General features: G+C 28.5%; 1 protein-coding gene across 1 annotated transcript; it reads left to right on the top strand.

The window, feature by feature from the left end:
* Positions 1 to 864: 864 nt before the first annotated feature.
* Positions 865 to 25317, top strand: LOC129960157 (DNA damage-regulated autophagy modulator protein 1-like). The gene is made up of 7 exons (XM_056073346.1): positions 865 to 956; positions 6272 to 6426; positions 13132 to 13199; positions 21465 to 21625; positions 22874 to 23033; positions 24589 to 24692; positions 24835 to 25317. Exons 1-7 carry the CDS (start codon positions 933 to 935, stop codon positions 25012 to 25014), a joined length of 852 nt encoding a protein of 283 aa, XP_055929321.1. The 5' UTR covers positions 865 to 932; the 3' UTR covers positions 25015 to 25317.
* Positions 25318 to 27354: the final 2037 nt, after the last annotated feature.

Here is a 27354-nt window from a genome sequence, read left to right as displayed (position 1 = left end):
TTGTTCTCAGAAAAATTGACCTAAGTGATTAAGTAGAGTTCGACACATTGTTGGAGTGCTTCAGATTGTTCCCTTTTAGAATTGACAATCTTGAGAGCTGATGATTGTTAAAACTGAAGACGGCAAATTTCCTCACTTTGTCGTAGTACGCAAGATTGGAAAATGGCCATGTCATATGACGACATTTCAATAGCACGTAGTTCTCTGTTGTGTAGCTTGAAATCTGGTCTTGCCTTTTTTCTCTTTGTGGAAGTAGAAAAATGGTGTTAAGCTGAATAATAGAAAATTGCCTTTAACTATATATCCCATATCTGCAGAAATTTCACTCTCCACAAAAAGAAATGCAACATGATCGCTGGCAGAAAGTTTCATATATCTCACTTTAGTATGGTGGGCAAGTCTGGTGAGAAGTCGCTTACTTATGTACCTTCCTGTCTTTTGACTACGATTCAAAAGTACTAAATACGTGCCAAAAAAAGTTGGACAGGTCCATTCAAAAGCGTATCCTCAAATAAAGTCGGAAACATGACCTCTTGAAAAGAAATCTGGTTTCCGACTTTTGTTGAAATAGAGAGATAGTCTAGCACTGAATAATAATGGAGATAAAGGAAGTGAAAAGAAAATATAGAAATTTCCCTCATCACGAAATTTTGCGCAACACAACTGCAGATGTCCGAGCAACATTTCCAAAATCACTGCATCGATATCTATCATTTCTTATTTCTTTTACAGATCAATCACGTAATACAAAAGGAAGAAAGTAACTAGAACAGGCTGAAAGAGAAAAACACGCGGGAATTATTTGTGAACGTAAGATAAGATTAGGAAAGACAGCACTATGCAACTGATAATGGGTCGCACTTTAGCCTCTGTCAATCTCACAGGAAAGATGACAGTTCGAACAACATCCATGGAAGTTGAAAGGATTTTGCATGGGCCAATGCATTGCTAAAGTTGTAAGTGCAACTTTTCATAGATTGTTTATTAATAATCTGGCTCTTTAAAGAATGCACTAATAAATAGATTTTTAAGATAATGGAATTTTGTAAGGTTTTTTATTTAATATTTTTTTTTCTTAAAATTCACTTACTGGTATCAATGACATTTAAGTCTAATAAATACGGCCGTGGGAATCATAGCTCCGAATACTGCAGGGATTCTGGATTTCATAGGTTCTCAAATTCGCAGTTTCCGGATATGTGAAATGTAGACTCATTATCTTTTTCAAATTTGTTGGGGAAAAGTTTTCGAGAGCCAAAGCATTGTTAAAGTTATTAATGCAATTTTTTATTATATTTTTAATTGTCTGATTTTTGGGGGAAATGAATTGACAAACAAATTTTTAGAATCATGAAATGTTTATTAATTTCTCCATTTATATCATTTATACCTTAAAATTCCTTTATTGGTATAAATAAAATTTGTATTAAATATGACAGGGATACCAATATATCATATCTAGAAATCCGAATTATATATTTCCTCAAGTTCGCAGTTTCCAACTTTGTAAAATGTGGAACGCAATATTTTTTTTAAATGTGTTTCATGGGCAAATCATTGTTAAAGCTGCAAATGCCAACTTTTCATAGATTCCTTATTTATTACCTAATTTCATTAGATTATGCTAGCAGCTAGATTTTTTAAACAACGAAATTTTGAGAAAATTCCTGATTTTAGGCCATTTATTCCTGAGTTGGCGCCAATGGTGTTTAGGATGAATTTTGTCAATTTAAAGGCGAAATTCTTGATTTTATTTTTCTTTAAATCAACAATTTCTGTATTTCTGAAACATTAGCTCTCTTCTCGGATTTGTTTCTGAAAAATTATGCAGCATTTCTCAATTATACAAATTAAAAACGTGCAAATATTAAATGATATTTTTATAAAGATCAAACTTCACAGCGCCGCCAAGCAGATTGATAATTTTGTGAAGTGATGTAAAAAGAAACAAATAAATTTCTAAGAAGATATTCAAAAAAGTATTTTTTTTAAATTTTTCCTATGGAAATTTAATATAAAAACTAAAGAAAATAGAAAATATTTATTTTTTAATCATTATTTATTTATAAATATCAATATACTTATGTAGTATTAGGAATTCTGTTGGATTTCATTACATACCAGTATTTCATGATTCTCGAAATCTACTTGCGGTGAACTTTAAAAATTAAAAAATAAAAAAAATAAAAATTAAAAAATAGAAATAAAAAGTTATAATTAAAAGTTATGTTAAAGATAAAAATTAAAAGTTATGTTATAAAACGTTTCTTTTGATTCAAAGTAATATATTAAGATTTTTAAACTATTCATTGCTTCCATTTTCTCTTAAATTGCTTCAATTTCAACCAAATGTTTTCGAATTCTCCAGTATTTTATCATATATTGCAGGTTCAAAGTTTCCTTTAGAAGTCATTGCATGCATTTATTCAACATGATTTGTCTCATTTTTCTGTGGATAATATTTTGCACTCGACTTTTGATATTCTTATATTATATAATATTTCTTTCGTCTTCTCTTCAATTACTTTAAATTTAATCAAATATTTTCGAAGTTGCCAGTAATATATCCCATGTTGCTATATATGATATACTAGATAGACTGGAACTCTGAAATTACTTTGTATATTCTTTGTATATATTGTATATTCCCGTTAATTAAATATTATTTTAATACATTATATTTCTTTCTTATATTACATATGAAATATATTATATTATTTCTTTAATTTTCTCTTAAGTTACTTTAAATTTAACCAAATATTTTCAAAGTTGTCAGTAATTTATCATACGTTGCACGTTATCTCAAAGTTTTCTTTTGAAGTCATTACATGCATTTATTTAACGTGATTTGTCTTATTTTTGTATGGATGATATTCTGTAGTTGATTTACGATAGATTCACTCACTTTTTGATAGACTAGAACTCTGGAATCATCAATAATTGTATATTCCCGTTAATTAAACATCATCTTAATATTTTTTTTTACTTTATAAATCAATACATTTTACTAATGTGTTTTTAATTAGATTAAGAATCAATCCATAATCTTTAATTATATTTTAACTTCATATCAATAGCACAAGCTGAGAGAAAATAATTGATTTTAAAATTCCGTAATAATTATATTGCTGAATTAGGTATTACATCAAAGATTAGAATTAGAAACTAAAAAACATTTTTTTAAATTAAAAACATGCTTTTATTGATGCATTATGCGCCTTTCACGACCATTTAGTCATCTGAAAATATTGGTTGTGCTTCATTTCAATCAAATCTCTTTCTAGTTCGAGAAGTACTTTTAAATATCATTTCGTATCAGACGCTAAAGCCTTGTTTGTTGAATAATTTTAACCATTTTCTGTTCATTGTACACATGAATTTTCAGAATGAAATCAAGTCCCATGACATGATAGTACCATTATGTGCCTGGGTGTAATTTATATACAATTGCGTGTTATCTTTTGCAATAATGTAATTTCACTTTCTGATATCCCATATAAACTGCTTTCTTTCAAGAATAGTGAAACATCATGTGATTAAATATTGTATGAAACAAAGAAGGCAGTTCTGATTTCATTTCACCAATTGGATCTTTTGTTCAGAGTTATCAAACGAAACTCTTTTTAAAAAATTGCCAAAATTCAGGACAAATTTGCAATATAGCTTAATTGACAGACAATCTTTTTAAATTTTAAAATGTTGTAAAATTAGATTTGTACAAATAGAATTTTCAGAAAATGTAAAGAAAATGATCAAACCCTACTTAACTATTAATTAGTTTAAATTTTTATCAATAATTAAAAAAGAATCGGTGCAGGGTGCACTAAGTATATAAGTACCAAATTTAGTTATTCTACGTCAAGCGGTCTATGCTAACACTCACATACACACATTTTTTATATTATTAGTCGAGTTTGATAGGTAAAAAAAATGTCTTTTTTTTAATGAAAATAATGGATTTGAAAACAAAAATAGCAAAAGCGTAAGGCACTGAAAACAACATCATGAAAAAATCATTACACAAGGAGCATTATACGAAAAAAGGCACCCCAATCATTCTTTAGAAATTAAATTAAAATGTAATAAAAATAGGAATTAAACTTCCAATTTACTTTGATTAGTGCATTTTTATTAGTGCCAGTCGCTTTTGTGGTTTCTCTTCTATAAGTTTAAATCAAAAAACTTTTCTACTTTCTAGAATGTTTATAAAAACCTGTTTTAAAATCTTTTCTGTATTTGCTACTTCTTACTCTTCAGACCTTTATATAATTAACAATTCGTTACAATAATTATTGTGGAATCTCAGCATTTTTTTTTCTCAAATTCACTACTAGATGGTGCCACTTTTTTCAGCTATAGTTTATGCTGGGTTTGTTTTTTTCCAGCTATAGTTTTCTTGATAAAACGGCTAATTAATTTCTGACGTTGTATTGTCTTTACTGAATTTATTATTGTTTTAAACATTAAAACCGGAATGTAAAAAAAGAAGAAAAAAAACTATTGATTTTTTTAAAAATGGAAAATGGAAAGATTATGTAGAAAAATCAAAATTTTTAAAGTATAAATTATGCAGAGTTATCATTTCATGCTTATTTGCTATTCATATTATATATGATAATTCTATTAATAGTAGATGCAAAGTGATGTTATTGCTTCAATTTAAGCAGTATTCATCAAATCTATTTATAAAAAAATTAGATTTCTCTTCCAATATCTTCAATGTTTCTTGATTTTTCCGTGTAAATAGGACAATATAATGCTCCCAGCAACATTGCATGTGCACATTATTTAAATGACGCAACCGAAAGCAGGAAAATGTATTTAAAAATTTAAAAAAAAATAAAGACTTTTTTTCTCAAACTCACTACTAGATGGTGCCACATTCTGCAGTTATAGTTTTTGGTGGTTTTTTTTTTTTTTTTCTTTTTCTTTTCCCAGCTATAGTTTTCTTGATTAAACGGCTAATTTAATTTCTGACTTTGTATTGTCTTTACTGAATTTATTATTATTTTAAATATTAAAACCAAAATGTAAAAAAAAAAAAAAAAAAAAAAAAAAAAAACTAGTGAATTTTTTAAGCTGGAAAATGGAAAGATTATGTAGAAAAATCAAAATTCCAAGAGTATAAATTATGCATACTTATAATTTCATGCTTATTTGCTATTTATATTATATCTGATAATTCTAATAATAGAAGATGCAAAGTGTTATTATTGCTTCAACTTAAGCAATATTCAGCAAATCTATTTACCAAAAAGTTAGATTTCTCTTGAAATATTTTCAATGTTTCTTGATTTTTTTCGTGTAAATAGGACAACATAATGCTCTCTGCAACATTTCATGTGCACATTATTTAAATAACGCAACCGCAAACAGGAAAATGTATTTAAATTTTTTTTAAAAAATAAAGCATTTTTTCTCAAATTTACGAGTAGATGGTGCCACTATCTGCAGTTATAGTTTTTGCTGGGTTTGCTTTTTTCCTGCTATAGTTTTCTTGATCAAATGGCTAATTTAATTTCTGACTTAGTATTATCTTTACTGAATTTATTATTGTTTTAAACATTGAAACCAAAATGTAAAAAAAAAGAAGAAGAAAAAAAAAAAACCTAGTAAATCTTTTAATCTGGAAAATGGAAAGATTATGTAGAAAAATCAAAATTTCAAGAGTATAAATTATGCATACTTAACATTTCATGTTTATTTGCTATTTATATTATATCTGATATTTATATTAATAGAAGATGCAAAGTAGTATTATTGCTTCAATTTTAGCAATATTCATCAAATCTATTACCAAAAAGTTGAATTTTTCTTCCAATATTTTGAATGTTTCTTGATTTTTTCCGTGTAAATAAGACAATATAATGCTCCCTGCAACATTGCATGTGCACATTATTTAAATGATGTAACCAAAAGCAGGAAAATGTAATTAAAAATTTTAAAAATAATAAAATTGTCTTAACGAGCCACGCTTTAGTTGTGCCAAGCTTATACAGTTTTGGAATTAACGTCTTTACGAATATTTTTGCGAATGTGATTAAAATTCCGATGCTCGCAAAGTACTTTTTTTTTTTTTTCATTTTAATGTTTCATGCTTTTTTGATGTTTGTTTTAAAGTTTAGATTTTTGATGATAAAATAAATGGTTTTCTGCATTTATCTCGCTGGTAAAAAAGTATTTCTTCAAAATAATTTTATTATTTTTCGTTTAATATGCATATAATAATTTTCAAATACTATTTTGAATAAGTATTTTTTTTTTAATACAGAAGTGCTTCCGTTTGGGTTCTTACTCAAAAATGTCTGTTTGGAGTTGGAAAAAGAATGGGTGGCTGGATTGCGCTTTTGCAACTTTACTGATATTTGCCATTATCGTGAGTTCAACATCAATAGCATTCAGAAAATCTTTTACAACGAGCATCAGGTAAAATAAATTGAACTTTCCTAAGTTTCGCTTGAACAAATTTTAATAATAAAAATAAAAGTTATTAAAACTATAAGCTGTCTATAGAGAAGAAAATAGATTTTTTAATCAAAAATATGAAGCTGAAAACTAATATATAAAATTGTCAGATATAGATAGACTTATTCTAAAAAAATTGAAATTTGAATTACATCTATAATACATTTTTAATTTTTAATTATTGCTCAGGAATATTCCTTCTTACGATGTTCTGAAAGTCTTAAAAATTTTGTTTAAATTGTGAACAGTTTTGTTTTAATAAAATTACTTAAAATAAAAGAATTATCTTCAAAACTTTTAGTACCCTAATAAGATCATGTTTTAGATAATGTCTCTATCTGCACCTCCTATTTTTGCGATTTAGTTTTAGAAAAATAATATTTTTTTAGGATGTTTCGTTATAATAAATAATATAGAATCTTATAAGCAATTTTTGCTGCAATTCATAATTAAACAAAAATTATTCACCAGAGCCAAAGTTTAATTCAAACAAGCCGATTAACTAATAGTTAATTTTTTTTTACACATTTTCACATTGCATTGTCATCGGAGTTATCCATCAATCTAAATTTTCAGAGCTCGAGTACAGCAGGGAGACAATGAAATATTCGATAACAAATTTTCATCTTTATAAACATGAAACACGAAAATAAAAGTCTGAAAAAATTGAGTTTAACATGTACCGAAAATTACTTCCAAATCACGAAAAATATACATTTTTCAAGATTTAGCAAGTAATTTGAAGGAGCCGCCCCCTACCTCTGTGGTGACGTGGTGAATATGAATATCCGTAAATATCAAATAGGTAATGATTACTACTCAAAATAGATCTCACTTCCAGTGTCTCATGGGAGGAGATTTTAAGATGAGGGGCGTCTTGTTATCGGCTGAACTACAGTTTACTAGATATAGTACATTTGATGTGTCACCAAATGTCGATAGTCGCCTGCTTACTCATTCCCAGCTTGTCATCCTATTAAAAAAGGTCCACCCTCTTCTTCCAGCTAATAGAATTAGAGAAGAAAAATATATTTTTCAACAATAATCAAATACTTTTTGATCAAATACTTCATTGTGAAGTTCATCTAACTTGCTTGCAACATTCTTGAATTATCGCGCATACTAAAGGTCAAACACACACACATATATATATGTATATATATATATATATATATATATATATATATATATATATATATATATATATATATATATATATATAAAAGCTCAATGTGTGTGTGTGTATACAGGGTGTCTCAAAAATCTTGACAGCGGTTTTTGTTCCTTAAATATTGATCATAGACATATATTGTAAATTACAAAGTTGAGTAAAAAAGGTGTAAAATGTTACGAAATTAATCGTGTCGAAATTAATCGTTACGAAATGTGTCGATTAAAATTTTGAGGGGATTAAATTTCAAAAAATACAAAATTTGAATTTTTATATGGACCCCGTACAAAAAAGAATTCCCAGCGATTAAAATGTGCCCCATCCTCTAATAAGGTCATGTACAAAATTTCAGCAATTTATCAGAAAAAGTCTCAAAGATATGAAACTATATAAATGCCGACTTAAACCACTTTTCCATGCCTGGATATGGGTTCGCAAAGAGGAAAAAATATGTCGGATGTTCGTGTTTTAGGAGTCGTACACAAATTAACAAAAAAAATGTTATGATTGAATAAATAAATAAATAATAATTTTGCTATTTATTGGTTCAAAAGAATTAAAAATTTGTAGAAATAATAACTTAAAGGGAAGATTACATAAATAAAAGGAAAGATTACATAAGGAAAGATTACTTAAGTTTTAACATTTAAGTTCATTGACTTTGCTATTTTTAAGTTATATTTTGTAATTCATGATATAAAATTTTAAAGTATTTTTCAGGAAGCATAGATTTTAAAATTCGTATTTAAAACTAAAGATATGAAGCATATTTTATTTCCTTATGATGCATTCCTGCGTCGCGTCATCTGCACTGAAACTGTAAACATTTGCATTTTAATTTGTGATTGACCCTTCATCAACTTTGTTTTAACATATCTTTGAGAGTTTTCATGATAAAACTCTGAAATTTTTGTATATGCCTTCTCCTTTTGTACATGATTTTTTTTTCGAGTTTTAATATTTTTGAAAATAAGGGTTTTAAACTACTTTTATGTTTTCAGTAACTTAGACCCTTAGATCATCAAATCGGCATGCTACCTTCATGGACTTCATTTCACCTACTAAACATTATTTGGGACCCTATGTTGTATGGTGATTCTTTATCCTCTTGATGCTTACTATCATCTCTCTGAATTAGTTGGTCGAATATATATATATATATAAGATCAATAGTTATAACTTTTAATGTGTCAAACAGTCATTAATTTAACAGAAAACGATATAAACTGAATAAAATATAGAAATATGTCGAGTTTAAAAAATCAGGAAGGAAAGAAAAACAGTTGTGAAATAGCACTTTTCTTAAAGAGAAAAAGGGGGGAAAACAAATTTATGTGATTTTGAATATTAAATACGAAGTAATATTAATTGAGACATATTTACAACAATGTCTATTCACTTTGGTATTATTTACCAAAAAAAAAAAAAAAAAATGGAAACTGTTACTCATTCTGACATCTATTTTCCCCCAAAGATATTTTTTTTGTTGATATCTTGAAAATATAATGGAATGATTTGACTAACTTGATTCACATTCCAGGAGGATTATTTTGATAACATAACTGTAAACTAAAGTTAGATGACAAAGTTGGTGCCTGAAAAGAACCTCCATTAAGCAAATGCTACACCATACCAAAATGACGGAATAGAGAACTAGCTAATCTACACCACTACTGTCTAATAAATTACACCAGCCTGCAAAAAAAAAAAAAAAAAAAAAAAAAAAAAAAATTGTTTGTAAAATTTTAATTGATTTATATCAGCAATGATGATGTCATTCCAAAATGCAAACTAAATTTTATGTAACACGTAAGGATTTTTTACAAATGACGATGAAAAAATTAACAAAATGCAGTATAATGCATACAGTTGCAACTGCTGTTCATTTATAATATTATGATAACTTTTGTGTTTTTCTTGAAGTCAAGAAGCTTCTTTTTCGAGTTTTTCGTTTATGGTCCACATCACTGTCTCTTTTTAAAGACCAACAGTAATCGGCCATCATGTTAACATCCCACCTTCCTTGATATCTGCGTTCCATCTCCTTTATATCCTGGTGGAATCTTTCACCTTGCTCGTCACTCATTTTTCCTAAATTGTATGTGAAGTATTCCAAATGTGAGTGAAGGAAGTAAATTTTAATGCTCATATTGCACCCCAATAGATGATAAGTACGTAATAACTCAGTCACAAGTTCTTTGTAATTTTCTTTTCTCTCATTTCCCAAAACCCCTTCTACGGCATCTTTAAATGCAACCCAAGCCTGCTTCTCTCTATTTGTCATACATTGTTCAAAATTGGAATCTTTAACTAATTTCTTTATTTGTGTTCCAAATACACCTTCTTTAATTTTAGCGCTAGACAATTTTGGGAACTTCGATATAAGATACTCAAAACATTTTTCACCTTTATCCAAAGCTTTCACCAACTGCTTTATGAGTCCCAATTTTATGTGAATAAAATATAATAAATAATAAAAAGGGCAATAAAATATTTTGTGGATCTATTAAATATTCATTTAAAATATTCTTCTGACCAGGAATCCATTCTTGTCTCTTCGGCCATATCATTTTTATCCAATGACTTTCTCTCTCCCTGTTGTTTGTTTGTTTCTTATGGCACTTGCCACTGACAAGCCCGCTGTTACGAAGACAGCGATTTAAGCCTGAGGGGAACGTCTCTTATTTTTTATAGCAGCGCCAACTAGGGCCAAGAGTACGACTTTGCCACTCACGCATCATTCATTCGCTTGCACAACCCCTTTTTACAGGAGGGCACATTCACACATCTCACAGATAGAACAACAGAAGAACAACCATGCCCAAACCGGGACTCGAACCCGGGACGCCCAGATCACGGGGAAGACGCGCTACCCCTATGCCAGGACGCCGGCTTCTCTCTCCCTGCTATCCCATTCACAAATAAAGCACGGAAATTTAGTAAATCCACTTTGTTGCCCGAGAAGCAGACCTATAACCTTTAAGTCACCACATATTGCCCACTTGTGTTCAGTGCATTTTATTTTAGTGAGAAGCATCTCCATACTTTCATATGTTGCTTTCATGAAAACGGAATGTGCAACTGGAACTGATGCAAATTTAGATTCGTTATGCAATAAAACTGCTTTTAGACTCCTCTTTGAGGAATCTATAAATAGTCGCCAATCATTCGGATTATAAGGAATATTATCTTCTAATTCATGTAACAAACCAGGTATGTCAGCACAATAAACCAAGAAGTTATCGGATTTGAAAAATGATAAAAATTGCTTTTCTCGATTCCTGTATCAACTAAACGGCGTATGTGTCGTTAATAAATTTTTCTCTTTTAACCGAGAGCCTAATAATTCTGCATTTTCTTTAGTTAAACCTAAATCACGAATTAAGTCATTTAATTCGGCTTTATTAAATTTTTCAGGTACTTCATTTTTCACGGTGAAATCCAACTGCCATCAATGTTTTGAATTTTAAAATAAAAGGTTTTTTTTTAAAAATACAATTATAAGTATTTATTCAATATAAATGTATTATTTAATTTCAATGAAGTAAGAGGTTTTCAGAATTTATTTAAACAAATAAATATACATACTTTATTAATTTATCCTATCCAAATCGCAAAAAATCTGTGTATTTTTACTTATTTAAAAAATTTACTTAAAAAAAACTGTACGTGATACGTAAAAACTGATATTATTTTTGAAATACGCATGCGAAAATACATAAAAAACAACTATTACTTTTAAAACAAGAAATTGTTGCAGGCTGGTGTTATGAATGAGTTATTAGAATTTTTTTAATAAATATTTCTTAAGACTCATACATTTTATTTTAAAATTTAGATTTACTTAAATCTAAACTTTACTTTAAACAACTAAAATTAAAATAAGATTCTTAAAATGAAAACCTTTCTTTATGAATCAACACTATTTCATCATAAGCAAAACTAATGAATTAGTAATTTTTATTATAAAACTCTTCAAAAAATATTTATATCCATTTAAGATTCAATCGTCCCATTCATTTAAATTCTTTCATAATCATTTTATAATGCAACATATCTATATTTAAATAAAGAGAATAGTTTATTCTTTTAAATTTTTCAAATCTTCTAATTGAAGTGATTGAAAGATTCAAGAACTTTGAAATTTAAAACTCTTACACTGTCTTAGTAAATCTTGTTATATAGCTATGCAGTGACACCTAACTGATTCGAAATTTTTTTAAATAAATTCAGCTCTAACATGACTGTTTTCCTCTGGTCCTTCGAAATTTCTTATTCACACAATAATAAAATGTCATTTACAGTTCGAATTTATTTAACTAAACTGAATTCAAAATTAAAAATTAAATAAAAAGCTGATTTAATTCGAATTAATTTTTGTTAATTAAATATGTTTCCATATCTACATAAAATGTCTATTGTATAATTTTTGTTTTCAAAATTTGTATAGAATTTATTAAAATGACCTAGTTATTAAAATTATTCTGTATTGTTATTCTGTTATTCTCTACTCATTTTCCTTTTCCTTTTTTTTCTTGGTTCGAATTTTTGAGTAATTCGAATTTTTATTGTGACTCCTTTAGTGTTTAATAGTCAAGCTCTCTATATTTTTAAAACCGCCAGCTTTGTTATTTTGTATCAAGGATAGCGGCTGGTCAACTTATTTTCTTAACTTTTTTGGCAAATGGTAATATTTTAGCCATTATATAAACATTAAGCGACAGGATATTATTACATACAATTTCCGCAACTTTCAATAAAATCGCATGTTGCCCATTTTTACATTTTGTTGAATATGACAGTTAAGCTATTCCTGTTTTTCAGATAATAGTAAAAATGAGGGAAGAATTAAATATTTTAAGAGGTGTTTAAAAAAAACAGCTTGGTGATCAAAAACGAACCTATTTTTTTGTCCACAACAGTTATTGCTTATAATAGACATCACTGACGTAAAATGAAAAAAAAAAAAAAAAAACAGAGAAAAGCATAATTCCGAAAAAAAAATTAAAATAATAAGCTTTGAAACGTTTGGCAAAAATTATCTTGCTCCAGTCTTTGTTATTGTTCTTTTCGTCAACTTTAGACTTCAGTTCTATAAATATCTATGAGACCGAGGAGATTTTTTTAAAGTCTGTCCACCTTCATTCGGCACAGTATTTGTTAAACGTCTAAGGTTTCTTTCATGTTGCTTTTTTTTGGTATATATATATATATATATATATATATATATATATATATATATATATATATATATATATATATATATATATATATATATATATATATATATATATATATATATATATATATATATATATATATATATATATTAAAACAAATATCTGACGACATCTATATTGCATGCTATTCAATGAATTTTCTTCAATTTAATTTTATTAAGGTTTATATATATATATATTTGCTTTTAGTATTCTTATAATTAACGATAACTTTTCCGGGACATTTTTTTTTAATTTTACTTTTTTTTCCAACAGTTTTAACGGAGGCTCATTTCCTGAAGTTGGAGTTTTTAATTTATTTTTATATATGTCATCTTTTTTAGGTAAGTGTTTCTATGCAATTAAATTAAAAGATATTTTCTGATAATAGAACCCCAGACATAAACTGACTATATATAATATTTCGCCAAGTCATAGCTGGTAAATTTTAGCTATAATCCTCCAATCGTAGTGATAACTGACTCGATCGGAAGACCTCTAGAGAGTATTTCTGTACCAAGTGTATGATAACAATTGAGATGTTTTATTTATTTCTGATTCATTAAAACCTTTGCAATATTAAATTACTTTTTACTCTCTTATTATTATCTTTCTTCCTGCTTTATTTGGGCTAATTTTGGCAATAACAAAACAACAAAGTTACTGTCATCAAATTGCTTCAAGAAAATAAAATTATACACACACAAAAAAAAAGATTTTCCTGTGGCCATAAAATGTTCTTATATCTCATTTTGTAAAACTAAACCGAAAATGGTAATACATAGGAGACAAAGAACACATAGGAATACGCTTGCTTTATAATTTATAGACTTTTCACACCTCCAACATCTTTATCATTTATACACTTGAGGTGCCAAGAGTCGTCTTTTGAAAGTTACAGCTTAATATGAACCACAACATGACTCGGAGTATGTGTGTGAGTGAAATGTGTTTTGCTGTCGAAAAATAAATACAAAAGTGGTGATCAAATACTCACTGAAATTGGCGAATAAAACAATGTATGTTCTGCTTTTCCATGTCAGTTTCATTTCAGTATCGTCTGGAAACAAAGGAATGTTTCTTTTGCCTCATTCATTTTAATAGTGGAAATAGTGAGAAGGAATGATTATAATGAATCAGCGATTTTAAAGAAATTAAATGATAAAGAATGCTTTAATTCGGATAGTTGCCAGGCACAAAACTGGCACACTAGAGATAACGGATTTGAACACATCACCAAAAAACTATTTTAACCCTTAGTATAAATGCCACATCTAAACTGTAGAGAGATTACATGATGGAACGTAATGGCGAAACAAAGATAATTGTCTATCTGTTTTTCATCAAAAAGATTCATACTTGATTGATTTAAGATGGTCGTACTTTCATCTTAAAAAAGAAATGTTTTCAATAATATTAAAAGTTCCACACACTTTCAAGCCTGCTGTTTTACTATTATAAATGAATATTGTATATTAATAGTGAACCAATAAATTATTGGTTTAGAAACAACTTTTATGATTTAGTATTTAATTTCAGCAACAAGAGCTATGATGGAATATAAATAGCGCCAACTCTCTGACGGAATTGCGAAAACATTTCAGTTGGCAACAAATGGGGTTCTGTTAAAAATAACAATCAGTACAAATTTTTGAAAAATGGAAATTTCGAAAATGGTTTGCAAATAACTTTAATTATTATTTAGTACTTAATTTCTTTGAGTTATGACTGACCAAAAATAGCGGCGACATTTCAGCAACAAATGGGATTTCGTTAAATGAAAAGTACCAACCGGCCAAATTTTGAAGAGTCAAAGTGTAGAAAATCCATATCTTTCACATTCTTACCCGCATCATAGCAAAGTTTATATATGTTGTAATGAATACTTCTAGAATATTTTCTCTTGCTGTTGCATATTAAAATTATTTGTTAAATCTAATCTTCAGGTAATCCAAATTAAATGCAAAAAATAGATATAAATTTAAAAATTCTATGTGCAGACATTACGTCTAAGAAAAAATTTTAAATTAAAGATTTAAGTGTCTGCGAAATGGAAATTATTTTGCTTTATTTAAAGAGATTGCAATCTTTACTGATGAATTCATTTTTAAAAATTATGACACTCAGATATTTTGTAAAATTTCATGTTTCAAGATAGCAAATCGCATAAACAGTCCAAGCAAAAACATAAAGAGGAGAAATAATTGTGTATAATTTTGGGTTTGCCTCTATGACTTAGTTTAGCAATATTTTTCTCTCATCTTATGACAAAGAGTAATTATAAGAAAATAAAAAAAATAATAATAAAAACACGTTTTTATAAATCTGCTAAAACTTTGAAAATACATTTTATCAAAAATTGATGGTTAAAACAGAATTATAACCGTCGAAGGCCCTATTTGACACTATTTTAAATATTTAGAATCACTTTTCGAAAATTTTATTTATTTTTTATTTTTTTATTTTTGAATGAATATAAAGGAATTTTCCTTCATTTGGAATTCCTTGTAATTTAACATTTTAAAAGTATTGTTTTCAGTGCCTTACTCTGTAATGGTTTTGCTTTTACCTCAAAACATTTTATAAAAAAATATTTGCATATTTTAGTAGAATAATAAAAATTAGTTTTTGATTTTATATCCCTTTTTCCTCTTTATAGTGTTTTATAATTCATTACTATCATGTTTCTATCCATTTAATGTAAGTGACTACGTTAAAATGCCGATTTTTTGCGAAACTATAATTTTTCATTTAATATTCTTAATGTTTGAACAGATTTCTTCGTAAAACCGCTAGAATTTTTTTCATAAGTCTATTTCTTAGAAAGTTGCGTTCATTTTTATATTTGTATTTACATACATTTTAGTGCTATTTTACATCTTTAGATGCTATTTTCTCAAACATAGAATATGATAGAGTTTTCTTTTTTCTTTCTTTCTAACGCCAATATTTAAAGAATGGATAGATATACAACTTATTTTTTAGTTCAGGAATATAATCCCTAAGCTATTTGCAAAATTTGAAGCTAATCATTTGATGAACCTCTAAACGACAAGATTTTTTCTTTATAAATCTTTTTAACCAAAAATCCTAAACTAAAAACTTTTCCAATTTTTAAAAAATATTTAGCACTTAACTGGTATAGTTTGATTTCATAGGTTTTTCAAAAAATTCACCTCGAACGCAGTCACCTACCCTAACTACCAGAATGCAAATTTTGTGACAAATTCATTTAAAATTAATTGAATAACTGAAAACTATGCTCTGAAAGTATTAAAATATCACATTGTCACCATGAGTTCACAAATTGGACAAGCTTAAGAACTCAAGTACATTTTGAAGGGAGTGATAATCATGGGCAAAATGATGTCTAAACTAATTTCTTATTTTTTTTATCGCCTTAAATGTATAAAAAAGTGGGAGCAGTTGTAAAACTTTTATTAGAAAAAGTGTACTAGAAATTCATAATCGATTCATTTACAAGGAGTTTTGAAAGTCAGATTACATATCTATGAAACGAAAATTCTGATAAAATATGACATTCCTATTGTTTTCGTTTCTAAAGATTACAAATCGCCTTCGATTTTCTTAGACATCACAAGAACCATCTTATTTAAGAATGAGTATTTCCAAATTGTCCTTCGATAAAGATTAGAAGATAACATTCATGCTACATTAAAAATGAGGAAACGAAACAATTAATGATTCATTCTTCACTTCAGTTTGTGTTTTCTCGGTTATTTTAGTTTGTTGAAGTACTTCAGTTTGTATTTTCTTGCTTATTTCAGTTTGCTACAGAAAAATAACAAGCAGAGTGGATGATGAATTTTCTCCATCTAGCTCATTGCATTTTACAGTGACATTATTCAAGAATAGACAGATGTCATTCCAAAAACAAACGAAATTTTCTGATTCATTGATGCTTGCAAAATGGAAATTGAAAGAATTTTTTGATGATTACAATGGTTTCTTTCCGCATATGAGTATAGTTGAAATCAAATGCGTTTGACTAAAATAAATCAACCAAAATTAATAACTAATTAAATTTAGAAAATATTAAAATATTGCATTATCTCTAAGAACATACACCTGCACAGAGGTTCGTATTTCGAATCCATCACGAAGTGAATGAAAAATCAGTTGCATTACTTTAAATACATGCATTAAATACAAATACATTCTGCATACATTAAATGCAGAATTACATTAAAATCACATTAAATGAATTTAGAAAAACTGTTCTTAAAATATATTTTCATTAATGCAATAAAAAGAAGTTTTTAATTTTAATTATTTTCTGCCTTTTAGGCTTTAACACATTGTGTATTCTCATGTAAGTCGTATAATATGGATTAGTTAAAGACGATGAAAGAATTGCGATTGTTCTCATAGAGGAAGCTAGAAAGCTCCGTATTACTCGTAAAATCAATTTAGAAATTTCGTTTAGTTTTTTTCTTATTCTTTTGAAAAATACATGCATAAACTATTATGTTGCTTACATATGAATAGTGAAGTTGGCAGTGTAAAAAAAGAAGCACTTCTCTAACAACATGCGCAGTCACAGTTTAGAAACATGTTTAAACTTTTATGAATTCGTCCAATGATACATGCAGAATGTGACTTCCTATGATCCTAATTTATCTCCCATTTAATATAAAAGTCCAATGAATTTCACAATTCATTAGAATAATTATGGGGGGATTTTTACACAATTTTTACAAATTCACTACCAGATGGCACTCCTCTTATTGAATCAAAACTAAATATAGCAATACATTGTCATCTAGTCCTTTGCATTGAGAATAAACCATTGCACAGAATTTAGAAACTTTAACATATCAGAACACGAGTCGATTACGAAATTCCCTCTTTACAAATAAAACGGAAACTTTAAAAAATAAGATAAGATAATAATAAAGCATCATAAATAATCATCAAAAGTAAGATAAGAAAAATAATAAAAAACCACAAATTTAAGTTTGGGTCTATAATAATGAAAAATGCATACATTGCATACATGCGTACATTGCATGTTTCTGCACTTCCCATCGAGTGGGGAGATATACATGGGGAATAGGAAGGTAGGCATGCTCAGTTGATGGATCACGGTGTTCTGAATATTGCAAAGAGCCGAATTTGACCGAACCTTTATAAGGAAACAATCAGCATGAAACTGTTCTGTGATTCCATGACTATTCCACGACTTCAAATGTAGATAATTTCCTACTGTTTTTATGAATAAAACAGTAGGATATAAAGTCTCTTATTCATAAGAGGCTTTATATCCCACCGCACATACTACAAATACGGCGAAGGAAGCGGCCTTTTGTTGTTGTGCTGAGCAATTGATTAGAGAGGAGTTGCGTATTCGAAATGAATGATAAAAGAAATCATTACAGAGAAAATATAGTCCATGGAGAGGTTCATTCATGTGAATAACAGATAAAGAGTGACTCAAACAATTGAGAGTACACCTTACTTTTACTTGATAAATCCGACTTTCATTATAAATAACACATTAACGAAAAGTGCAAACATGTTTTTATTTTTACTCATAATAAATGGTATAATTTAAAGTAAAAACAAAGAAAAACCAAAGAAAAATTTCTAAATTGAAAAGTTTCAGAAGCATTTTAAATAAACATATGCAGATTTTTATCTCAAAAAATTGAGAATACACAAATGAAATTTTTGTAATATTTCGCATAGAAAGAAAGTGTAAGTATTTAGTTGCATGTATTTTGGCTTTTATAACGTCCTTTAAACGTAGTGACCAATTAGACCGTCGTGAAAAATTAGACCAATTTTTGGGGAATTTCATGATATTTTATCCCATTCTTCTTGCAACACTTGTTTTAAATGGGTTTTATTTCTAATTTTGTGTTTTTGGACCACTGTTTCGAGTGTGGCCCACAGATATTCAATGGCATTGATGTCGGGGTACTGTGGTGATGTGTGTAACTGCTGTTTACAATGAAAAAGACACCATGTTTTGATGTTACGTGCGGTATGTTTGGAGTCGTTGTCCTACAGGAAATTGAAATTTTAATCTAAACCCAAATTTTCAGTACCTTCCTTTAGTTTACTGTGAAATATAGCTAAGTAAACCATATGGTTCGTAATACCATCTATAAAAATAAAATTTCCTACCTCGGATGAAGCCATACAACCCCAAATCATGATGGAGACACCACCATGTTTAACTGTAGGACGTAAATTGTTGGATCGAAAGCCGTATTAGGCTTTCTCCATATGGTGCGACGGCTCTCATTGCCAAAAATGTTGAATTGTCTTTCATCACTAAATATAACTTTCTTCCATAAGTTATTGGTCTTCAGGAGATGAGAGTTTTTACTAACTTCAAACAGTTTTTCTGAATTTGCAAGCTGATGAACGGTTTCTCTCTAACAATTTTACTTTTATATCCAGCTAGTCTAATTACTTACTCACGGTTTCAGCGCTTACACTTCTGCCTATGATTTGAGAAATTTCTGCAGCATGTTGGATGAACCATATGGTCGCAACAATCTAAATGAAAGTGTTAAAAATTTGGGTTTAGATTGAAATTTCATTTTCCTGCAGGACAACGACCTCAAACATACTGCACATAACATTAAAATGTGTTGTTTTTTTCATTGTAAACAATAGTTACACACATCACCATAGTACCCCGACATCAATGCCATTGAATATCTGTGGGCCACACTCGAAACAGTGGTCCAAAAACACAAAATTAGAAATAAAGTCCATTTTAAAACAAGTGTTGCAAGAAGAATGGGATAAAATATCATCAAATACCCCCAAAATTGGTCTAATCGGTACCACGACATTTAAAGGTCATTATAAAAGCCAAAATACATGCAAATAAATACTTACACTTTCTTCCTATGCGAGATATTACAAAATTTCATTGGTGTATTCTCAATTTATTGAGATAAAAATCGGCATATGTTTATTTAAAATGCTTCTGAAACTTTTCAATTTTGAAATTTTTCGTTGATTGTTATTTGTTTTTACTTTAAATTAAACCATTTGTTATGTGTAAAAATAAAAACATGTTTGCACTCTTTGTTAATGAGTAATTTATAAGGAAAGTCGGATTTATAAAATAAAAGTAAGGTGTACTCTCAATTGTTTGAGCCACTATTTATATAAATGACAAAGATATCTAATGATTACACGTTACAATGTTGAGATCTCATTGACGTTTGCTAAAAATAGATATCCAAAAAGTAAGGAAATAATAATATCGCATTTTTTTTTTTTCGTTTTATTATAACAAGTTATCAAGCATATCCCTTTGGGGTGGCAGGAATGTAAGAATGGGGATAAGAAGACGCTGATAAATGAAGAGGTTTTCGCTTCCCTAGAGGATATTGGTTGAGCTGTCTATGTCCGATGACGGATCATACCTCTTACAAGTATGATACGTTTGTTGCGTGCGCCGGTAATGGTCAGTTTGTAATTGATGACAGTGTTCGTATTACTATCGCTATGACTCTATCATTCAATAATCCGGATGCTAAACCAAAAGAGCACATATTTTACGTAACTGGAATATAAAAAAAAAATGTTTGGGACGTAAAAATTCAAAATTTTATTTTGAAGATTAACTAGCTAATTTTAGCCAAAACAGGGATTCGTAAAACGAAAATATTTTTTATACAAGATTAAACTTTACCGGCGACCATTTGGCCGGATGGGAGTGATTTAGTTTGAGTTATCATTAAGTATAAATGAATGCATTGTTGTAACTGATAACAAAATTTGAATTGACAGCAAAATAAAATAATTGCAATTTATATATATATATATATATATTAGTAACCAAAAATATAAGCATTATGTAATTAAAACCTATTATTGGAACAATCTAATCAAATCTAAATCGAATTCGGAATCGAAACTAAAAAATTATTTCAGAATCAAACTAAAAACTAAAAAAAGAACAGAAAAAAGCACCATTGTATTTAGAGAGCGCAAATGCAGCTACTACTGAAACACAGATGAATCTAATTAGTAATTAGTAATAAAAACCTAGTTAATAGGAAAAAAGTATCAAAATTAAACCAAATAAAATAAGAATCCGGCCTGAAGACTTTCTCAAGGGTCACCCTCAGGCTGGGATTCAAAATAAGGGATTCTTTCTGTGAGGAATCCAGACTAATTTGTCCAACTTCTTATTTTATTTGGTTTAATTTTGATACCTTTTTTTTCCATTAACTTGGTTTTTATTACTAATTCTCTCTCTCTCTCTGTCTCTCTAGGATAGGAAATATACAGTCAGCAATAGCGGCTTGTTATTTCATCCATCGCGACAGCTATAGAAAGTTACTGAAAAAAATTCTTAGTTTGTAGGCATTAGCTTTTATTTCTAAGCTGTGAAACTTGACTAACTCGCAGTTGTGGGACAAGAATGAAAATTCATTTTGACCGCAATCAAGAAATAATAATAATAATAGTTCTCCAAGAGTTTCCAAGAGCACTTCACGTTTTTACTATTTTACCTTGACCACTCCATTTTTGATTTAAAAAAAACTGGTCTCGAAACGCTTTTATTTATTTTGTTCCTACCTCATTTCACTCTATATTTATTTATTTTTTCATAGGAATGGTGTGCGTGATCTTGCGTTATGTCTACATTGCAGATAAAAACGTAGTCGTCTCCAATGTTAGTCTCCTTTTAAACAAACTCTCTCTTTTGCCTGGAATTTCATCTTTTGCGGGTCTTCTCATAATTGCTGCTTTTCCTTTCAATTCCAAGCAAAGAGTATGTAATATTTTAATGTAAATTATGTAAGTAAGATTTTATAGTTAGATATACTTCGTATATCTATCTCAACTTTGCCAGAAAATGTATAAAAAAATGTTTTGTTGAAATGTTAATCAGAGCATTGCTTCCATTGCTAATGTTTTCTGTCATATTTTTGTGAGAAATTTTTCTAATCATAACAGTTACTTTCACTGCAAATACTAGAAGTTAATCAATGATTGCAATCAATTGTGTTTACTTTTATTTTACTTTGATTCCTTTTATTAAATTTGAATTAAATTTAGTCTAAATCAGTCAATTTAAAATTATTAATAAATTTAATATTTTGATATGATTACAAAAAACAATTGTTGATCTTATAGAAATTAATGAATTTCACATTCAAATTTGATAAATTTAACGACAGTTAAATTTGAAGATTTTGAATTTATTTTTCGGTTTTTGATAACAATGTGGTAAAATGTGTTACAATTCTGCAAAAGAAACTTCATGTTCGGTATATAGACTAATTAGAAATTTGAAACTTAGGAAAATTGAAAAACAATATGGCTCAATGATAGTGTAGCTTAGTGATGAGGCTTAAATAATTCATTAAAAACGGGCGCAGTGGCAAGTTATTTAAGTGGATAATGATCCTTTAAATCAATGCTAAGCCACTTGGGGCCAAGAAGACTCTCGATTTACACACAGAATTTCATCGAAAAATTTTCAAATATATCTGAGCAATCCCGAAATATCTCCATGGGATTTCCCTCCTTTTGGTTCTGTAAAATAATCAGTGAAAGGTCGACGTTTCACTTGTGACAAAGAAGCGCTGGAGATCATGGAAAAATGGACCCATCTACTATCTATGGTAGATCTATCTATCAGTATAAATGGTAAGCTTGTGTAATCATCATGTTACACAAGAACTATTATTAAAACACTTTTTCTAAATTATCCTAATACAATTACCCTAAAATAGGCTGTTCCATATGCAGTGCATATATGAGCAAGAATGCTCGAATATATCTACTCTTGTTTGTTTGAAATATATCTAGAATAAAAATTATAGATAAATTTTATACAGATATTAAAAATTCGCGATAATGCAAAAACATAAGCCCGCCATACGGTTTTTTAAAAAAATTTCATTCAAGGTATCAAAATTTAATCTAATGTTCATTACTGTTTTATATTACTTAATGTTGTGAAACAGAGCTTTAAATCAATTCTGACGTTTTAATAATCTTTCATTCCATTCAGGGAGGATCTTTACAAACCGTTGGAGCTTACATTTTCTTCACCTCAGGTATTCTGTTTTCCTTGATGCAGACTGTAACTACTTTTATGTATTCTAGATTTTCCAAGATCTTCTTCGCTCGTATTGTCTTAGTGATAATTGTCGCTGGATGTTTCATTGCTGGTATCCTTTAAAAAATATTCTAGTATTTTCTTTTGTAAAAGATTCGTGCATATATTTTTGACGGATTTATGTTGTTAAGAGAAGAGCTTGTTAAAATTTGTTTTTCTAACACTCTTCCTCGATTTGCATTTAAAATTAAAAATATCACATGAATTTAATTATAAAAAGTAAGAAGTGTTGCCGATAATTCAACAACTCAATCCATGTCTAGTTCAAACACAGCAGACTATAGCCAGAGGGAGATTTGGTAATCGTTCCAGTGGCATTGACATAACTGACAGTCCATTGCAATTGAAGTAGAGTTTTCTGAAGATGTAAAGTTTTAGCAAATGTAAAGCGAATAATCAATACGTTGTTGTCGATTACTTCTCCGTTTTGCTTTCGATTATTATTTTTGAAATAAAGGTTGAAAATTTTTTCTATGGTTCTATTTCAAACACAGCAGACTATAGCCAGAGGGAGATTTCGATTATTATTTTTGAAATAAATGTTGAAAATTTTTTCTATGTTCTATTTTAAACACAACAGACTATAGCCAGAGGGAGATTTCGATTATTATTTTTGAAATAAAGGTTGAAAATTTTTTCTAATGTCTAGTTCAAACACAGCAGACTATAGCCAGAGGGAGATTTGATAATCGTTCCAGTGGCATTGACATAACTGACAATCCATTGCAATTGAAGTAGAGTTTTCTGAAGATGTAAAGTTTTAGCAAATGTAAAGCGAATAATCAATACGTTGTTGTCGATTACTTCTCCGTTTTGCTTTCGATTATTATTTTTGAAATAAAGGTTGAAAATTTTTTCGTGTGTTGGTACCTAAAAAGGTAAGTAATTGTTACACTAGGACTAATTAATGATTGTAAATAATCCACACAAAAATTATTTTAAAGTGATAATAACGCGCTAAATTAAGATAAATAAATTTTTAGCGTAAATATGGAGATCAAAATAAAAGCGTGAAAGCGGAAGATGATAATAGAAACCTTTTAAACTAGCCGGAATTTTAATCAAAATTTTAATATGTATTAATTTTTAAGGAACTTTTTACGTAGGATTTTAACAATGGCCATACTTTGTAGCGTCTCACGCTTTTACAACTTTGTTTTGACAATATATTTGAAAACATTCTATTCCATCTTCTACATGCTACTAATAATAAAAGCGTATTTTTTAAAAAAATTACATCTAATTTCTGCTACGTTTAAGGCGTTAGTATATTTCATAATTCACTATTGATATTATTATGGAGTTTCCTCATAAATTTCCTAAAGTTCATTTCCTTATGAGACTTCTGATATTGATTCAAAAATAAGTAAAATCAGCTTATTTATTAATAAGTAAGTTCTGAAAATATTTTTAAAATTGTATTGGTATTTGGAATAACTGTGTAAATAAGAATTCAGTCTTTATAAGATTTAAAAATGTCAAGTCAATAGAAATTGTGTAAAAAGATCGAATGAATGTCTGTTTATATATTTCCTATTTATTTAAAATCTGAAAATATTTCTGAATAATACGATTTTTCTATGGTAATGTCCTTAATATATTTGAAGCTGTGATCATGTTTGAAAAAAATCAAAATCAAAAATTAGATCCTTCAACAAATAATACCCTAGGAAACGAAACTTCTATTCCTACATTTACTGAAACAAAACAGGTAAGATTTTCTCTGCCATTTATATGTATTGGGAAATTTTGAATTTCTCAAAATGCAATTCAAATTCTTATGCAAAGTTAGATCATACGCCAAAAAAAATGAAACTTTTGAAAATGCCAAATTCTATTTCAATTTTTTTCAGATGAATGCTCAGATTCTTGCCTTTGGATTCGAGCGGGCATGCGTTTTTGTATACGCATTGTTTTTCCTCACCTTCTTCATCGAGTTTCAAACTTTGTCCACTTACATTATTCTAAGGCCACTGGTAATGTCTTCTCCAAGTGATTATACGAGTTCGGCGACTGTAAATGAGAGATTATAATAAAGACTTTTAAGCCACTTAAGAATATGGAATAAAATTTCTTCAGTGGTGTTTGAGCTGTGAAGATTTTTTTAGAATCCAGAATTCAAATTCTTTGATGAATACAATACTTTCACTTTGTAGTACCCGGGAGACCGAGCATCGCTCGGCAGATTTATTTTTTGTAAAATCGTATTTTTTCGGAGAAAATATTTAGATACGAATCGCATACTCAATACATGTAAATTTTTTTAAAATCTTGTCTACGTATAAACTGGTCATTTAAATAAAAAAAATCATGAATGCCCATAGTTTAACATGTTATTCGAAACAGTCTGCTACATTACAGTATTCATTTTACAATTTATTTATCATTACTTATATTTTTGAACTTACGCTCAGTTTTACCATAGTGAAATTGGGTCTTAACCTAATACTTTCTCCCATACTATATTGCGGGTATGGCATTGTTGTAATTACATTGTTGCTATTGGATTTGAGCCGAATGTATTCGTATTCGGACAATGTTGTATAGCAAGCACCATGTCACAATATTGTGTAGTATCAGTATGTTACTATCATATGGCAACAATGCAAGTACCACAAAAATTTACAAGCGGTGCAATATGACGCTGTTAGCATGAGATCAGATAGAAAAAGGCTCTAATAGTTATAAAAGAATTTTTTGCTTAAAATCGCGTTTTTTCAGGAAAGAACCTATATCGATGAACTTAAAAAGCAAAATCTAAACTAAATATAATATTTGATCCAAATCGTTTGAGCCGTTTCCGAGATACACGACATAAATTTATATATATACAAAATTTTTTCGTTTAAAGTTATAAGTTAATGCGTATACGAGAAATTAATATATAAATAGGAGGGAAAATAGAATAGTTTGCAAAAAGTATGCTTTTATTGGAGTAAAAAATATAGAAAAATAAGTTTTTGATCAACTTTCTAGAAGCCAAAACAAAACTCGTGAAGCATGATCCATCAGTATAAACACTCTAAGTAAAAAACAAAAAATTATGTTTTAATTTTTAACGAATGTTTAAGAAAGTTTGACATTCATTCTGGTTAATTACTTTCGGCTCCTCAAACTTTTGCAATTTTTGAGTCTGTTCCAGAGTTTTGATAAAAATAGAATAAATTTCTATATTTTGATGCACGAATAAAAGTGTGATGATTGAAATTCGTTTTTCCTTTCAATATTTCTGTTTTTAACCTACATTATATTTCCCTTATCATGAAATCTTATAGTCAAATGCTGATTAAGATTCTTCTGTTTGTATTTAGGAAAAATTTACAAATAATATTAAAGGCAATATGATATTTATGTTCCAAAAATGTAAAAAATTTCAGAAGTTTAGCACATCTGTAAACGAGAGAAAAATTTATTATAAAACTTCCCTCTTCACAAACCTGAAACGTATTCATATTAAATTTTTTAAAAGTGTGAATATACTTTCTTTTCAATAATTCATGTTAAATAATAGTCTATGCACATTTTGCTACAGTTCGTTATTAAAAAGTTGTTGTTACTGTTTTAATATGAATCTCTGATTCAGGTTTTAAACATATATTAGAATAGGGGGAAATCGTTCAGTTTGACAGCATTGTGTGTCCCAAGTAATATTTCCCTGTCGTATGTAGCTTAAAATAAATGCGAACTGAACACGTTCCGAAAAATTTTGAATATGAAAGCGAAACAATTCATAAGAACTTATTTTTCTACAAAACAAGGGATGGAGTACAAATTATGAAAAATAATAAGCTTTTTAAACAAATAAACTAATAGTGATATTATTCAGAGGTTTCAATATTTGTACATTTCACTAAATTAAATTATAATACGACAATTTATTCAATTATTCTTATTCTGCCGTATGATATTTTACATCTGTACTACTGATAAAGATGAATGAGTGTGTGCGTATATGTGTTGGTGGCTTTTTTGGCCAGACTGTTTGACCTACGGCAACCACGTTTGGCACTTATATACCTGGAAGGTGGAAATGTGCAACTCTGAGAAAATATTTTTGCACAAAAATAAATTTTATACTATTGTCTTTCTAATAATACCAATATAACAAACTTGATTTTTTTTTTTTAATTTGCCTAATTTCCAATATTTTTCGGTTGTCCTGAACAGTTTCAACAAATTCGAACAGTTTCCATTGTTTCATTAAATGTTTAACTGCTCCTTCAACATTTCCTTCAAATGTTGAAAGCTAAATAAGATTTCCGTTTAATGTATTTGTAGTTTATAAGACAAATAAAAAAGTGAGATGAACCGGATATTTACATTTGAAATAGCTTCATTATGTTATAGGATTGTCTAGATTGAAAAGCTTCATA

Source organism: Argiope bruennichi, chromosome X2, assembly GCF_947563725.1.
Source record: "Argiope bruennichi chromosome X2, qqArgBrue1.1, whole genome shotgun sequence".
NCBI lineage: Eukaryota > Metazoa > Arthropoda > Arachnida > Araneae > Araneidae > Argiope > Argiope bruennichi.
Note: the sequence above shows the minus strand (reverse complement) of the source record. Positions and strands in the feature narration are given on the sequence as shown.